We start from the raw sequence: 18,201 nt of genomic DNA, 5'->3' as shown, positions 1-18,201 counted from the left end.
TTTCTAAAACATACATTTTTAAACTGAAAAAGCCTTTTGTTTATTAATTTATTCTTTGTAGTTTTTTGGGTCAGTAATTTTTTTCTGATTTATCATTTATATTTACGATATGTCATCTATCTCATCAAGATTTTTAGGTAGAATATTTTTAAGAATTGTTCATTTTTATCGGAAGAAAAGAAATGTAAGAGCATTTCTTAAAAACTTAGAAACAACTTAGAAACTTAAACAATTTTACATCAACATATCAAATAATGATAAATTAGTGAATGGTTTAAACCAAATATTAGAAACAACCAACATACTTACAATACAAAAATGTTGGTTGTTTGTTAATGGACCAATAGCATATATTTTTTTTTATACTGACAATTGAAGAAGTTAACATATTGATGATTTATTATATGTCACATTTAAATAAATAGTAAGAGGAGGTAGAATTTCCTACTTTTAAAATTATGTGAAATGGATTGCACTATATGAACTGTGTGAAATGTACCTTGTACTCTTTTGTAGTACCCAAGTATTTATCTTTTAATAATTGGTGGGTAAGCTATCATTTGTTTCACTGGAAAGAAAAATGTTATTTTATTTTTTTTTATTGTAAAAAGAAAAATGATAAAATATATCAGTAATATGTCTTTAATTTTACTTTCTCTGGGAACTAAAAGATATATTACTTATATTGTAATATAATATTATATATATGATATTTATATAACATATATATGATCTGCACTTCTTTTTTCTGTCTAGTCTTTGGAACCACCGTAAGGTATTATTACTTCAGAGGATGATATATATATGAATCTGAAGTCTAGTCTTGTAGTCTCAGGTTGACCCATCCTGAGATGTGTGGTTAATTGAAACTCAACCACTAAAGAACATTGGTATCCACAATCTAGTATTCAAACCCATATAAACGTAACTGCCTTTACTAGAATTTAAACCTTAGAACTCTAAATTTTGAAATTAGCTAAGATTTGTGATGATGAGTTCACCACTAGACAAGCCCGGTGGGATTATAAGGTGTACACTCCAATTTGAATCTAATTATATTCTATATTGGTTGTGGACACAAGTGTTGTGAGCAACATTTTATTATTTTTATTTCAAATTTTGTGCCAAATATGATATTCTTTTGTTTTATTTGTGGAAGCGATTATTAATCTATATTAAATATTAAAATGAATTGAGAACTATCCTCTTACTAAATAAATATGACAAAAATTATGCAACTTTTTTTTTTATTTGCATAATGGTAGTGATGAAAAACTGTTAAGTGTTGATCTTTTAGCATAATAGTGTCATAAAGATTTTTCTAAAATATTTATTTGAAGTATTATACAGTTCAGTTGACAGTGTGTATTTTTGTTTGACATGTGTTATAATTCTACTGTTTTCTTCTTGCTTACCTTGTCTGGGTCTTGTAAAAACCTCATCGTACAAAACATAAAATTTGTTTTAAGAAAGTCCATTATTAGATTAAGAGAATTTCTCAGTACACTTAATTAATAGTCCTTATTGTACTTAGAGCATTTTTGTAGTTGATTGTTTAATATTTAATGGTAATTTTTTATATTCCTAGAACTACATTTCCTTTAGATTTTGTTTTTACTATTTATGTTTTTTTAAGTAATTGAATAATAAATTTCTTATAAAAAGATTTGAAACTTCTATTACATTCTATGGAAAGGAAGTAGTATTTCTTTTTATAGCCTGAACACAATAAAAAGGAAATTTATTTGAGTTTTAAGGTCATATTTACTACAATAAATATTTTCAGTTTATTACAGATTAATTGTAATTCAGTTAATTGAATTAACTTAATAAAAAGTAACTATATAATATATTTTACCTATCTTTAAAGGTTAAAGATAGCTAAGAAACATATAACTATTTAGGTAATAGATAAAGCATAATTAAAATAAAATTTATATGTTGAAAATAATCAAATAATTGACTTAATGTAAATAACAGTCCATTATAAATTCAATCTCGGTAACAATAATTATAAAATTTTAAAACAGTATATTTACTAAGAAAATGGAAAACTTGATTTTGTAACAAAAAAAGGTCATGTAGTAATATGAGTGAATGCTTCAATTTCCTTCTTCATTGAAGTAATCTTCTGGTAAGTCACTCTCAATAAAATTTTCTTTGCCGTTAGATATTAATATTTTATACTAAATATTAAAAGGATTATTATAGCCAACTTTATTGTAACTCACAGGTATGTGTAAATAATATGTTAATGTAAAGTTATATCAAGAATTGTTAACTTTATATTGTATATTTAACTGTATAGTTGCATTACTTGAATTAAGAAGCTTGGTAAAGAATAAACAATAATTGCTGATTGCACATCTGTAGACCTTTTGCCAACTGATTTAATTCCATCTGTTATCCCTAGTGTGATAAATATTTAGAACATCATGCTTAAGTCAATACTTACTCAGTTCATTCTCTAGAAGATTTAAATTGTTCATTTATCCTTGTGTTTATATTTATGAATGTGCAATATTTGCTAAAACTGATTGTCACTTATTCTTAAAAAATAACAACCTATACCTCTTCCAAACCAGACAGTAGAACTGTTCTCATGTTACTCAATACAATGCGTTAGCTTACAAGAAAGTGCCTTATGCTTCTGCTGCTATTTTTAATAAATTATCAAACTATTTAAAAAAATCTTTCCACCAACTTATTTAAAATATTTTCTTTTACAGAAACAATATTACTATGCGGATGAACATTTAAATAATGCTAATTAATATTAAACAAACCCTGAATTGCAAGCTTGCAAGCCACTTAACTTTTATATAAATATTTGCCCAAATAATTTTCATTAACACTTTCTGAATTGCAAATTATTTTTTATTTTTAATATCTTAATGTACTTACCTGCATTTTATCTTCTGTTCATATTTTAATCACATCTATTTTTTTCTTGTTCTTAACTGTGTTTTCTGTTATGCTACTCTTACCAAGATTTTTCTATGGTTTTCCTTAATTCATTTTGGCAAATACTGGGGGACAGTTCCTTTTTTTATCCTTGCTGTTGCATGTCTACCCATTCTCTAATGGTAAAGTGTAAAATTTTCAGCTTGAAATGGCAATCTACAAATAATATTTATTATGTTCTGTGTAGGAAAATTTTATTTCACAGAAATTGTATTTTACCATTCAGAATATTTTTTTTTCAAAAAAATTCTCAAATCCACTTTTATTGCCATTTGCACTTCATGTTTTACATGCTGACAGTCTTAAGAACAAGAGGAATAGGTAATATACAGAAACAAATTAATATAAACTTTTTTGTAATAATATAGATTTTTTTTTTAATTTTTGCAATTTAAAAATAAAAATTTTCTGTTTTTATTTCTTTTAAAGGGTGATGATTCTTTAATTCTTCCTAATACTGTAAGCATTGATAGATTAAAACAGTTTCAGCAAGAATTGATTGTTAAAAGGGACCACGTGTTGAAGAAAAGTGTTGAAAGAGATGTTGCAGTTCCTAGTGGGAGTTCACAAAATCAAAATGTTAAAAGAGAAAATAATATACAAAATCAGAGTGTTAAAAGAGAAAGTAACATAAAAAATAATAGTGTTAAAAAAGAAAGTAGTGGACACATGGAACCCATTGTGCCTTTAGGAGTTTATTCTCAAGAGGTAAATTTTATTCTTGTATGTTTGTAATCAATTACATGATTTTTTTTTGTAATTCGTTTCACAGCCCCTGGAAAATTTTGAGAAAAGTATCTTAGAAATAAAAGGGTATTAAGCATGGACAAATAAATAGCTGAAAAGTTGCGTTTAATTAACTAAAAACCAGTTAAACTACACTGGTTACTATCTAATAGGCTCAAGTATATCCAAATTATTTTCTGTATTTTTTGTTTAGTCCTTGTAATAAACCAAGTTATGTCATACTAAGTAATTTTAAATATCAATTTTTGTTTGCCGTGTTTAAAGAAACATTGTTTGAATGATGAATTCATTTCACATTTGTTCATTGATATTTCAATCATGCAATCATATTTCATTTTGTGTATTCTTTTTTTTTTGTAAAGTTTCCTTTTTCTCACTAATATCTGATCCTGTGTGAGAGTAGTTTTTATTTTAAGGCCACATTTGCTTTTCCTTTGAGGTAAAAAGGATCCAGTTTTTTAAAATTGTTTTAAAATAGCATTCATTGTTCCTAGTCTTAAACCACACTTTGTTGTTGTGTCATACTAGTATGCTGTGGATGAGAAACAATTTTTGAATGCTTTCTTGGAGTTATGTCCTTTATTGTATATGTTAGACACACAGAACAAAAAATTCAAAAATAAAAAACGTTGTGTGTGTGTGTGTATATATATATAATATATGTGTAATCTGATATACTAGCTGGTCGGGGCTTGCTTCACTCACCCGACTCCATCAGGACCACCCAACTCTTTTTTTTGTTTAAATGACAATTAAAGTATTCAGGCTTTACAGAAACCTGAAAAAAGAAACTAAATTACAAAAGTTACAGTAGTAGTAACTATGGTAACTAAAGTACACAGACATTTTTCAAGGAAAACTTCACTACTTATTTCTGTTGCCATGATGACAGAAATATAACAGTGAAGAAAAAGATTAATTTTTTTTCTGTAATGAATATTTATAATTGAGAACTACAACACCCAAGGGGCTAGGGCCTCAATCTATGGCTTAAAACCTTCTCTGGAATAACACAAATGTATCCTGCAAATTGGAAAGCAATTGCACGGTTGGTTCTCCCATGATGCGAGAACAAACAAACTTTTGGCTTATATATATTATATATAAGATGAGATTTTATGTAAGATTGACAGTAGTGGCAGATTGATGTGCAGTTGATTTTATAATTTTATTATTTGCCCAGTGTGTTGCAACAATCACCTACCTATAAAGACATATTTTAATTTATTATAGCAGTGTAAATTATTGAGTTGATAGATAATCTGTTTAGTTAAAAAATTAATAAAAGTTCTAATAAAATGATTTCTAATGAAATAAATAATATGCATTCAAATATTCCCATTAAAGATAAATACAGGGTGTCCCATATAAAACGCAACCCAACCTTATATTAGTAGGTATTGAAATAATAAAAAGGCATGTGTAAATGTAAATGTAATTTTTATTATTACCATCCATTACCTTACATTTAGAGTAAATGTTGGAAGTGGCCGCCATCTTCTTGAATACAAGCTCCAATTCTTTTTACAGCGTTTCTTGCAACTTTTATCAAAGTTTGTGGCTGGATATTTAATACAGCTTGTTCAATATTGACTTTCAATTGTTCAAGTGTTTGTGGTTTGTTGCTGTAGACTTTTTCTTTGAGGTAACCCCATAGAAAAAAATCCGTCGCAGTCAAATCTGGAGATCTTGGTGGCCACAAGCCTCGACCGATAACACGATTACCAAACAATTCCTCAACAAAATCAGAAGTTGAACCTGCGTAGTGCGATGTCGCACCATCATGTTGTAGCCAGCAGTGTCTGTCTTCTTCTTCCAACAGTGCAATGAACGGAAATAAAATATCCTGATATCGTTCTGCATTAATGGTGTACTGGAAAAAAATAGGGCCGATTATTTCCTTCTGCGATATCGCGCACCACACGCCCAACTTCTGCGGGTGTAATTGTTTTTCTTGATAAACATGGGGATTTTCAGCACTCCAAATTCTACTGTTTTGGCTGTTTACGTAGCCATCCAAATGAAATTGTGCTTCATCTGTAAAAAATAACGAATCCATAACATTAATTCCCTCATGCAGAAATCGACGGAACCATTGACAATATTGTAGCCGTTTTTCTTTGTCGGGCTCAAGAAGTCGATGAACCGTTTGAATGCGATAAGGTCATAATTGTAATTGTTTGGTCGCCCGATGAACACTTGATTTAGAGAAATTATTTTCAAACGTCTGATTGATTTATTTGACGAGGTGAGTAATCGGTCTTTGATTTCAGTGACTGTATCTGTATTCAAGACTGACGCAGATCTTTTGTGTTCATTGTTATTAACAGAACCAGTCTCTCTAAATTTTGCAACTAACCTCAATACTGATGTTTTGTTAGGAGCTGGTTTATCTAGGTACTTATGGCGAAACAAATCTTGCACTGCAACCACTGATTTCGTACTGAAGTACGACTCAACAATGAAAACACGTTCATCTAGCGAAAACACCATCTTGTCTCTAGCAATACACTGAACGCTATGATTGCATTGTTGTTACTATCGGTAGTGTTCTACTGCGTCGCCGCGATGTTCAGATGTTGGACGAGTCCATTTCAGTAACGAGTAGGGGAGTAAGCTTGACTTTTGAAATTTCATGGATGAGTGATTGATGGGTTGCGTTTTATATGGGACACTCTGTATAACAAAAAAATGGATTAAAAAATGAATATAGAACAGTGAATAATTTAGTTACAATAATTTGTAACAAATGTGAACATTATTGTTTTTTATTTAATGAAAAACTTTATTTAAATAATGTAATCATTTATTTTTTCATTTTTATTGGAGACTACAGTTATTTATGTTTACTACATTAAATTTACTAAGTATTTAGAAATATATATATACATATATATATATATTAGATGGAGTTCAAATAGGCTTTACTTGATAAGTGTTTCAATTGCAATTTTGGAGTTTTTCTTCACCCAATGAATAGGAAACAGTTTCCTAATTCTGAAACAGTTCTAGTTTTAAAGCATTGCTTAAAATGTTTTTTTTTAATTTTTATTTTAAATATTTTGTGGATAATACAAATTCTGTAAATGTCATTCATTACATATTTAGTAGAACTATGTTAATTTCCTTACAGCTATTTTGTGCCATTTATAAGCAAACATTTTTTAATTAAACATTGAAAAAGAGAAAGTTTGTATATACCTCATTATGTTATGTGGTACAAATGTTAATGCGTAACAAGAAACTGATAAATCCCATATGGCTTTATTGTTATATTCTATTAATTATATTATTATAAACTAATTAATAATAAGTAATTACTTATAATTTCATTATTAATTATTAATTATATTATAAGAATAAGATAAAATATAACAATATTATATTGTTTAGTATTACAATAACAATATAAGTTGTTAATATTATATTATAACATCATTATTTGATATTATGTCATATATGGTGTTCATTAATATTTGCCTATAATTTTCAGTTTTGTAACTTTGGGGAGAGTGGTTGAATACATGATATTACTTTTTTCAATAATTTTCCTATTTTACCTCATTTATCAAGGTGGTAGTACACCATATCCAGAATTCTTGATCCTGATTGGTATATAATATTGGAATTTATTTTTTTTATGAAATTTTAAAAAATTTGCATGGATGTTGTGTTTCTTTTTAATTTTTAGAAATTCTTCAGGGAAATCGAAAATAGATCACAAAATATTTGTCAGTATGAAGATAAAGAACTTCAATTGAAAGCATTATCTTTTGTGCCAATATCTAGAATAGAATCTAGTGTATCAAAGCAAATGCGTGAAATTCAAAAATCTGCAATTAAAGATGGTTCATCAGATTTATGTGAAGCTAGCATTAATGAGATTCTATTTTTAAAAGAACTTATGAAGTGGTTTAAAATGGAATTTTTTAAATGGGTAGATGCACCTACATGCTCTGTGTGTAATTCAGCTACTCAATTTCATAGCCATAGTACGGAAGAAAAAGATTTAAGATATACTAGTCGAGTAGAGGTAGGTAAATCTTTTACTTGTTATTGGAGATAAAGTAAATGTGATGTCTGATAATATTTGGTATGTTTAAATTTTTGAAATTTTTTCTCATTTTATGTTGAATTTTTTCCAAGAAAGGTTTTTTTTAATGTTAAAGTGGTTCTGTGTATATTATGATATAAAAATTTTTAATGTTGAGTCATGAGGTATCTTATGTGTTTTACTTTGTTTATAAGAATTGTTCTGTTTATTTAATATAATTTTCCTTACGCTTTTGCCTTTATTTGGTTCGGTGAACCAAATAAATAATTTCCAAGAAATAAGTATTAATAATATTTTAAAGTAGTTAAATCTATAAGTAATAACCGAAAGACATTTAAAATTGTAACAATCAGTTACAGTATCATTTTAGATATTAAATATTTCTACAAAAAGCACCAGTATTTAATTGTTTATAAAAAAATCCATAAACCCTTAACAGGAGCATTTTGATATTTTATATAGCACTTGAGTTTGGTAGAATTTGGAAGATTATGGTAAGTTGAAATAAACATTTTTCTTTTTTAGATTATTGACAGTATTTTGTTTGTGACTTAAAAATAATTTTTTCCATATTCTTATTCAATGTGAGATGGGAACATAAGGTACATGATTTTTCTATATAGTGTTCAGTGTATTAGTTTTTTTGTAAAATTGATTCACAAATTGTTACGAATTGTCTGGTTGGGATGTAAATTACTTTGCTCTTCAATACAATTTTATACTTACAAGCTGTTTTCGAGTTAAGAATTTTTATTGTTCAAGAAAAATTATGGTTAAGGCCCTTATTTATGAATTTTCTTTTGTCATTTAGAGTAGAGGGGTATTATTTATTAATCTTAGTAAAATTTATGTTTGGGGCAATAAAATATTTTAGATTTTGTTTGTTTATGTTAATTTTTTTTGTATTTGTATGATGAATTTTAATGTTTCTTTGCACCTTCCCATTTGGAATTCTATAATGTCTATTCATTTTTTTTTTAATCAAGGTTTTATTTATAATCAGTTTTTACAAATACAAAAAAAACTATAAATGGAATAACAATTAAATTGACATTAAAAGATACAGTTTCCAGCAAAACAGCTTAAGAAAACAATTCATTATGTAAGAGGTATATATATATATATATATATATACTATAGAATATAGCCTAAAAATAACCATCTGTAGTAACTGAGTATTAATGAAAAAAAAAATTACCTATTGCTTCAGCTGGAACCATAGTGTAGTAACAGCAAGACCATCGACTGATGGCAATGAGTAGTGATGGAAAATTAGATGAGTACTTGTCTGTAAACTATCCTATCAACCTCAATCAGAAATCCTCCTCCCTCAGAAGGACTGAAAGACATCTGTTTTTGGATTTGTCAAGCTTGTTCTCGCACTACCATTTTCCTTTTCTTATTCCTTGTACAGATACCATAGGAATTCTGTTTAACAGAAGTCCTATGACCCAAGCTCCATTTGCTGATGCTCTTGGTATCTTCCATTAACCAGTAGGGGAGTAGGGGGAGCCAGTTCTTTATCATGGTTCAGCATAGTGGTAACAGTTTTTACCTGAGTGTTGCACTAAAAAAAGTTAAGCAGCCATTAAAATATAAACTAGTAACTATGAAAGTAGAACAAATAGGTTGAAATACTGTAACTTATGAGTAAGGAACTTTTATAATTTCTTAAATGCAGTTCAATTTGCTTAAAAAAGATTATGTTAATATTGTAGTTATTATGTACTAGTTAAATATGTGCCTTAAACAGATATTTACTTCTTTTTTTTAATTTTTCTCTGCAGGTTTACTATTGTAAAAGTTGTAATAAGAAAGAATTGTTTCCAAGGTATAATGATGTTAAATTTTTATTAGAAACACGAAGAGGTCGTTGTGGAGAGTGGGGTCAATGTTTTACACTGTTTTGCAGAGCATTTAAGTGGGATGCTCGTTTTATATGTGATAACACTGACCATGTTTGGACTGAAGTAAGTTGGATTTTTCAATACAATTTTTAAAACCTTTTATGGTTGGCGTTTGTTCTGTAAAACATTTCGGATTTTTATTCTCCTGCAGGATTAAACATTTCATTTTGGTTTCTTCCTTATCAGCTTGTTAAATTTTGTAATTATTTTTCACAACTTTTTCTGCTTTTTTCCACAGTTAATGTCTAATAATTAAAACTTTTCCTTCAAATCTATAAAATGTGATTGTGAAACTTACGTGGTTTCAATTAAGAAGTAATCTTAAAACAACTTTTTCATGGGATTTTTAATAGTTTGAAAATGTAAAAATAAACAATCTGCCTTTAAGTCTGGTTATAAAACTGGCCAAATGTTGGATTTAGGCAATTTGTCCTTCATCTTTGATTTCCTACTGAGCATGAAGGTTGTGCTGGAAATAATTTTTTCATTATATTTTTTGCTGTTTCAAAAGAGTATTTTCAGTTTAACATGAAACATGTTATTTTCAGGAGGTTAATTTGAAGGTGTGCTTAAATTGTGATCAGATTAAAAAGTTTTGTCTAAAATGAAAAAATGAATGTAATTCTGTAATGTTAGAAATGCTGTAATGTGCACATGACAACATATGTCGCAAATATGCTGTACCATCTGATTGAAGCATTTTTGCATTATTTCAACATAATAAAAATTTTATTAAATATAGATGTTTTCCTTATTAAACCTTGGCTGAATAAAAAAATCCCTTTTGGCATGCCAGAAGGTGGAGGTAGATTTCATTGGTACTAAGTAGGGGATAAAAAATATTTCACCATAAAGTTAAGAAAAACTTAAAATTTACTCAATATGACCAAGGTTGCGTGTGAAAAAAAGTTTCACATGTTTAGCATATGACAAGCCCATCTTCTTACATCTTTCAGCAAAAGTTTGGTCATCCCTTGCCATAAGGGTTGGTCATATCAAAAATTTTAGGTAATGTTTAGAGGACTAAAATAACCACTTTAAAACCATTCGATACTGTACCTATTAAGGGAGGTATGTTTTTTGTCTTCAAAACCCCATTTTTTCCAACTCCTGGGCCAATGGTTGGCGATATAAAAAAACCTTACTTAGTGTAGACCCTTATCCAAAGAATAGTAGGAACTTTAAACGAAACCAATATTTTGCTTAATAAGAAAGTTATATAGCAAATTTTATTTTTTCAAAAAAAGGCCCCCTCTCATTACCACCTCTAAGGTTTGATTTTACCCATTAATGAACTCAGCCGAGATTTTGGGTCATTATATTTTATATATCAGTTTGAAAGTGAATGGTGCAAAATTATGGCAGTTATCGTGTCCACAGGAAAGTGAAATATATATATATATAAAACTTTTGAACTGATGGTGGTTTTGGGGTCTGGGGGATGTGAAACCTGAAGATATGTCAAAATTTCCTGAAAGTTGAATCATGGTATCCATTACAGTAGGTAGCTTTCTTATGAAATCTCCCTAAAAATTTAATTTGGACACCACTTGACTTCCTTGCATGCCTATTAAATTACATATACACATTTTTTTGTTACACTTCATTTTGTTTGAAGGTGAGATAAATCCTACAATTCTTTAATAAAGTGGACAGTTTCACAGAAAAATCGGCCTAAAAATTTTTTTAGCATTTTACATTAGTTTGTATATTCATTTTGTTTCACGTCGCTAAAGTAGAAATGTGGTATGAAAGAACGTGTTGGATCTGTAACCATGCACACATCTGTTTGAATCTGACTTCATATACATATATTTTTTTTAACCTTTTGTTTTTTTATTTAAATATATTGATTTATTAATAATTGTTAACCTCTATTGTAAACATTTTTGAATAAAAACGAAAAGTACATAAAATTTTATTTCACAAATAACTTTTCATTTTATTTTCATGTTTTTTTTTTTGTATTGTTATTATTGAATTATTATTTATTGTTAAACTTTTTTTACAGTCAGAAATGAATAATTAATATATTAATTAATTAATATATTTACTTTAAAAAAAAGTTAAAAAAATATATATGTATATGAGGTCGAATTTGAACTGATGTTCCTTCCCCTTGTAAGATTCAAATATTTCATTAATTGAAATTTTATTTGTCTATAACTCTGGAACCAATGAAAGTAACTACCACTTATGATGTATCGTTGAAAAGCTCTCAACGAGGGCTTATTACTTCAGTTAAGAAAATGTCCAAAATCCAAACGTTTAAAAATTGAAACCCCACTTTATTCAGAGATTGACTGTGTACACATTTTTAGTCCAGTCAATTGTAGTCAAAAGGGGAAGTGCATAACTAGATGTTACAACAGTCCTAAATACAAAATTTCAACATTCTACAGCTAATCATTTTTGAGTTAGGCGAGATACATACGTACAGATGTCATGCTGAAACTAGTCAAAGTGAATTCAGGGATGGTCAAAATGGATATTTCGATTGAAATTTGAAAACCGAAATTTTTCACGATTAACATACTTCATTTACTTTGTACAAGGAAGTAAAAAAAAAGAAGAAAGTACAATTAATTAATCTTGGTCTTTTAACTTTATTAGTGGCAGTATTATCACCAAAATTGGCAAGTACTTTTTTAGGGTCATAACAGGTCTTTAAAAAAGTTATAGAAAATTCAATTTTCATTATTTCTGATATTAAGCACGTTAAACTAAAGGTAACAGTCTAAATTGCAATAAGGTTACACTATATTAAATAATAACATTCCTTACGTTTTTGGTGATGTTTCTTTAACATTTTAATATAGCAAAAGACTGACATTTGATTTGGTTTATATCTAATTAAAAAATTATACTAGTCACTAACACTAAAATTATACAGTATCTTTTATTTTATTAAAAAAAAATTGAATTTAAATTGTACATGGGCAATATTAGCCTAATTTTTCTAGTTACTGATTGAATGATTTTTCTATTTGTTTTCATATATAATATTGTCACATTTAAAAAAGAATTAAATTATGTAGTACAAAATGTGTAACGTTATATCTGAAACATGTTGAAATGAATTCTAAGTGAAAGTAAATAAGTAGTAAAAGCATGTCAAGGAAGATAAGAATTACCATGAAATTTAAATTTTTAATTCTTTTGTCTTTTCCAAGATATGAGAAAGATATTTTTAAAAATAAAATATGATAATAGTTGTATTAAAAGGAATGTAGAATATGTAACATTATATAGAAACAACCACTGGTGGTTAATACAAATATTAAGAATCCAAAAACTACTGAATCAAGTTAACATTGCAGTTACAACATTCATGCTATGGTCAAGACCAATTTATACTGGCTATGATGGTATGACTGTGAACATATATTTGTGTATGTGTGTAACACATATATATTAATTAATCAGCCTTTATTTATATATGTTTTTCAGGTTTATTCTCAGTTTCAAAATAGATGGCTACATTGTGATCCATGTGAATGTGTAGTGGATAAGCCATTATTATATGAAAGTGGCTGGAAAAAGAAGTTAGATTATATTCTTGCATTTTCATGCGATGGTGTTTATGATGTTACTTGGAGATATTCTGCTAATCATAAAGAAGTTTTATCAAGAAGGAATTTAGTCCCAGAAGTTGCTTTAATTGAACATATGATGAGATTAACAGAAAAACGGTAAATTTTTTTTCTTTAGTCACTTTTATTTTGGGAAAGGAGGGAAAGTTCTCCATACTAGGTTTGCTATGAAATTTCTCCCTTATCTGGAACTCCAGTTAGAATTATTAACTGGGTAATAAACGTGTTTTAGCTGACTTTGCTGTTAAGTGGCCTATAATGTCTGAATATGAATACTTATTTTTTGGCAGATTTTAGGATCTTTAGAAGTAGAAGTTGTAATGGCTGATAATCACAGGCATTAGAACTTTTCTTAAGGACCTTGTGTAATCCTTAGATAGAAGTTGTAATTTCCAAATAAATCACGTCTAAATTTCATTAATGTAGAAGTAGCTTACTAATTTTTTGTTTATTACAAATATTTACAATTGACTTTGAAAGATTACTGAAACTACTTAGTGAATGTGTTAGTATTGGCAGTGCAGTTCTTACACCTGCTGATTGTGACCAAACATCTGATATAAATCCCTAATTAATGGTTATTAAGTGTTTGTAATTCTAAGAATTACATGGGAACAGAACGCAAGAATGGCGGGAGTTTCAATATTTTTCCCTACAGATAGCAGAGCTTTGACAATGTCCCTTGCTGTTGTATCTTACTATATTGGGGGGTTTCATAGGTTATTTAGTGGTGGTTATAAATTTTTAATTTTATTTATGGATGAATTTGGTAATTTGCATTCCTATCCGTATGGACCCACATGAAATGTACATACTGGGTCTTACTGCGGGAGACTATAAGCTTTTGAACTTCATACTCCCAGCATGATTCCCCCTCAGTCCATCCGCTGAAGTCCTTTTGGTGCTAGCGCCTTATGGGCTAGCTGGACTACGCCTACCGGGGCCTTAGTTATTTGGAGGGAGCAATACGCCCCCTTCTACGGAGGGAGTCGCATGTGCTAACTGAATTAAATTGTAAGTTTTGAAGATGGTGGGTAAGAGGACTGTAGATCTTCATCTTCTTTTGTGGCTGTCCTTTGTGCTGTTTCTCTGCTGGGTTCTTCTACTGGACTCTAGTCCATGGTGGTGAGTCACATTGTGGGTCTTCTTTCTTCTTTTGTTGACTGCTTCTTTCTTCTTTGACCTGCACTTTTTGTTTGTTGGCAGTAATTGAATTACATACCACTAACCTTAGGAAGTCCCATGGCGCCCAGAAGAGCAGAACAGTGGAAAGTGCAGGTTTCTTCTTTCTTTGGTCTATGGTTGGTGGCTGCTTGGCTTCTTCCCTCTTCTTTCTTGAAAGGTAAAAGGAAGTAAGGAACTTACAATGGGGTTTAATTTTGCGGTCACTGTTTGGGAGCGGCGATCGGCTTGATGTTTGATGTAGTAAAAAGTGGAGTTCTTACATAAAAATAATTAATAAATCATCCAGACACATGTGTCTGGGAAGGGGTTTGGGGGACCGTGTGGCCACCGTTAATTGCCTATGTTGTGTTGGCTGTGGAATCTGAAACATAAACAGAAACACACACACAGAAAATAAGGGCTTTATTTTATTTTGTTTGGTAGGATAAGAAGGGAAAAGGCAATAGTTTCCCTATGCTTGGGGGTTACAACAAACTATCCTGTGAGTAGAGTTTTATGTAGTCCATTGTATATTATTATTTTTTCTTTGGGGTACCTACTGGGATTGTAACATCGTGAATTGCTTAAAAAAAAAAAAAAAAAGAAGTATTTTGTGTAAAGTAATTTATGTATAATGATTTTTATATTTTGGCATCATAGTTCTAGAGCTATGCTGCAAGAAGGAAAGTATGATAATCAGTCAGAAAATGGATTTTCTTGTGTTTCTCAATGTTTCATGATCCAGGTACTCCAAAAAACAAAATCAAAAAAGTGGGGGTTAATGTTTATACATACACAGTAGATCTAAAATGTTCCTGAACTAAATTTCTGTAGTTTATACAAGTAGCACTATCTCTTGGAAAACCAAGGAACTATGTAGTATGATGTCTGATGAGTGTCTGTTTAAAATTTCATCACTCCAGTCTTGAGTTATATTCGGTCTCGTACTTGTGTTCATGTGACCTTGTGTGAGCTCGCGACATCGAACAGAGAAGTGCGATAAAATTTTGTGTTTGGCTTCAAAAATCTTTCATTAAAATTTATTTTACTATACAACAATCATTCAGTGATGAAGGCGCATCTCATACTACAACATACACATTGTGAAAGCGGTTGCAGGACTGTAGAGTCATTAGACAACGATGAACGAAGCGGGAGGTCGTCAACAGCCATTTACGATGAAAACATTGTGAAAGTGCGTGTGCTTCTGCTCAAACAACCTCATTTCACCCTTCAGGCCATAGCAGAAGAGCTAAACATCAGGAAAGATGCGGTACGTACAATTCTAACAGAGAAAATGAACCACGCCGAAAGGTGTGCTCTCATTACGTTCCACACTGCTTGGCCAAAGAACAAAAACAGGTGCATCATTCTTGTGCTCAAGACTTCAACTACTGATAGCGACCCAAATTTTTTTGCAAATAATTGTTATAGGGAGTGAAAGCTGGTGCTTTATGTATGATCCACAAATGAAGTGTTAACCCACTGCTGCTTGGTTGAGTCCTGGTGCACAAAGACCAGCGAAAGTTAGGCAGCAAAAATCAAGAGTGAAAATGATGTAGATTGCATTCTTCTACTCAAAGGGACTGATTCAATATGAATCTGTCCCAGCTGATCAAACCATGAATTCGCATTTGTCGAATCTGGCCTGAGTACCGGGATTCGGCAGTTGGACTCTTGCACAACAATGCTCCTCACACATTGCAACAGTTTTAACACATTATTACATCACAGATCAAATCTCTCTCTTATCTCACCTGATTATTTTCTATTCCTGAAACTCAAGTTGAAGATGTCGCTTTTTCGATGACATTCCGACCATTCAAAGGGTTTGCACCAAATAGTTGAAGGCGATCCCACAAAGTATGTTATCCAGAGCGTTTGACAGGCTGATTTTGTCATACTTGTAGTCAGAGCCTAGCTAGCATACACTAGTTGGATGTTTGTGAAATCTACTTCTAAGTAAACAGTTTACATTCAGTAAACAGCTCTCCATTTGGTCTACATTACATACCAACACTGTAGAAGAACCCTTGGAAAGTTTAGTTCATTTATAATTTTGCCCAAACATATAAGTTAGATTCTAAGGTCCAATCGAGTCATTGAATTCTTTTGTCTTGATACAAATTGCCAACCTGCATGGTAAAGTTCTAGTGTTTCTGCCTTTCATCCAGAAGTTCCTGGGCTTGAATCCCAGTCTGGCATGACATTTATCACAGTACAAAATTTCTATTTCATATACCTACACTCAAGCTTCAACATTATGTGGTTAATTAATCATAAATAAAAAATACAAAAAAATTGTTATTTTAAAAATAATGGACATTTTGAAATGTAGTTGCCAATTTGCCTATTATTCATTAAAGAAAAAAATAAATCATATCTGTTTTTGGCAACAAAGTTGAAGTTTGCATGTATTATTGAACTACAGTTATAATAATCATTACTAATTGATACATAATTCTTACTAATTAGTTGAATATATCCTTGCAAATTCAATTATCACAGTTTTTCAAAAAGATGCTCTAGTGTAATGAAAATATTTTCCAGATTGTAAACATTGATTTTTTAATGTTAGTTTTTTGCTTTATAAGTGCTTTTATTGTTTCTTTCTTCTTGTTGTATTGGCCAACTTAAGACCACTATCAATATCTTAATCATTTTTTCTCTTATGTCTTTCTTTCTTCCCAATATTTCTTCATTCTTTTCCCTGTTTTCACTTTCTTCACTCCATCTGTAGTCATATTTCTTTTTTGGAATTTCCTGGAAGCTCTTGTTTTCTAAGATATTTTGAAATTTATTTATTTTTAAGATTATTTCTTTTGTGATATTTAGTTTTTTCTTATCCTTTAAAGCTTCATTAAACCAGATGTTTTTAGGTTTTTGATTACAGTCAAAATAAAAATTTTTTTAGTCGGTCTTTTTTTCTCTATTCTAAAAAGATGACCAAAAAACATCAGTCTTCTTTTCCTAGCAATATCTGAAAGTCTGTCATTAAATTTATAAAGCTCTTTATTTTTTCTAATCCTCTACTTATTCTCTTCAATTTTACCTGACTGTAATAGTTTCTTCTCTTGCTTCTCTAGCTCTTCAATTTTATCTATCTTATTATACGTAAACACTCTGAGGCATACAAACATTGTTTAATAACTATATTATAATGCCTAATTTTTGTTTTACTAGAAATTTATTAAATTATTGTTTATTTATTTATACATTATAATTTTTGTATGAAATTTATGAAAAGATATTGATTAATATTTTTTTGTATAAATCTAAAAAAACAGGAGGCAAGGTCTTTCAGATAAGCGTAAAAAATATTTATCTAAACGACATGCAGTAGAATTGACAGATTTTTTATCTCCAGCAAAAGAAAAAACTGGTGAGGTGTTTGAAGGACGTACATCTGGTTCATTAGCTTGGCGTTTAGCTAGAGGAGAGATATCTTCTGTAGCTTCGTCTTCTTATGTATGGAAACCCAGTCCTGAAGAGGTATGTTTTTACATTTACAAATTTTTAAATATTTAATCTTGTTATATTTGTGAACTTTATATACATGTAATCTATCTAAATATATTATTAAACAATTACAAAATTGATCACCAATTAAAACAAAAAATATTTATTATTATTATTATTATGTTTTTACGGCCAACATGGGACCACTTAAGTCAATTTTAGTTGGATCTTTTCTGAGAAAAGCGTGTTATTTTACTCTTTCGAGCTGCCCAGTATTTCTTCATCCGTTCAGATCTTGCTTTCTTTTCTTCAT

The 18,201-nt window shown here is 29.6% G+C and overlaps 1 protein-coding gene across 3 annotated transcripts in view; it reads left to right on the top strand.

Annotated features, from left to right (window-relative positions):
• Pngl (N-glycanase Pngl) overlaps positions 1-18,201 on the top strand; it is a 62,658-nt gene that overhangs the window by 32,316 nt on the left and 12,141 nt on the right. For all 3 annotated transcript variants that reach the window (XM_075359613.1, XM_075359615.1, XM_075359614.1), the window contains 5 exons: positions 3,394-3,672; positions 7,403-7,744; positions 9,553-9,735; positions 13,123-13,364; positions 17,717-17,921. In XM_075359613.1, the coding sequence (XP_075215728.1) occupies positions 3,394-3,672; positions 7,403-7,744; positions 9,553-9,735; positions 13,123-13,364; positions 17,717-17,921 (1,251 nt within the window). The remainder of the gene's footprint in view (positions 1-3,393; positions 3,673-7,402; positions 7,745-9,552; positions 9,736-13,122; positions 13,365-17,716; positions 17,922-18,201) is intronic.

This window comes from Lycorma delicatula, chromosome 3 (assembly GCF_047948215.1).
Source record: "Lycorma delicatula isolate Av1 chromosome 3, ASM4794821v1, whole genome shotgun sequence".
Taxonomy (NCBI): domain Eukaryota; kingdom Metazoa; phylum Arthropoda; class Insecta; order Hemiptera; family Fulgoridae; genus Lycorma; species Lycorma delicatula.
Note: the sequence above shows the minus strand (reverse complement) of the source record. Positions and strands in the feature narration are given on the sequence as shown.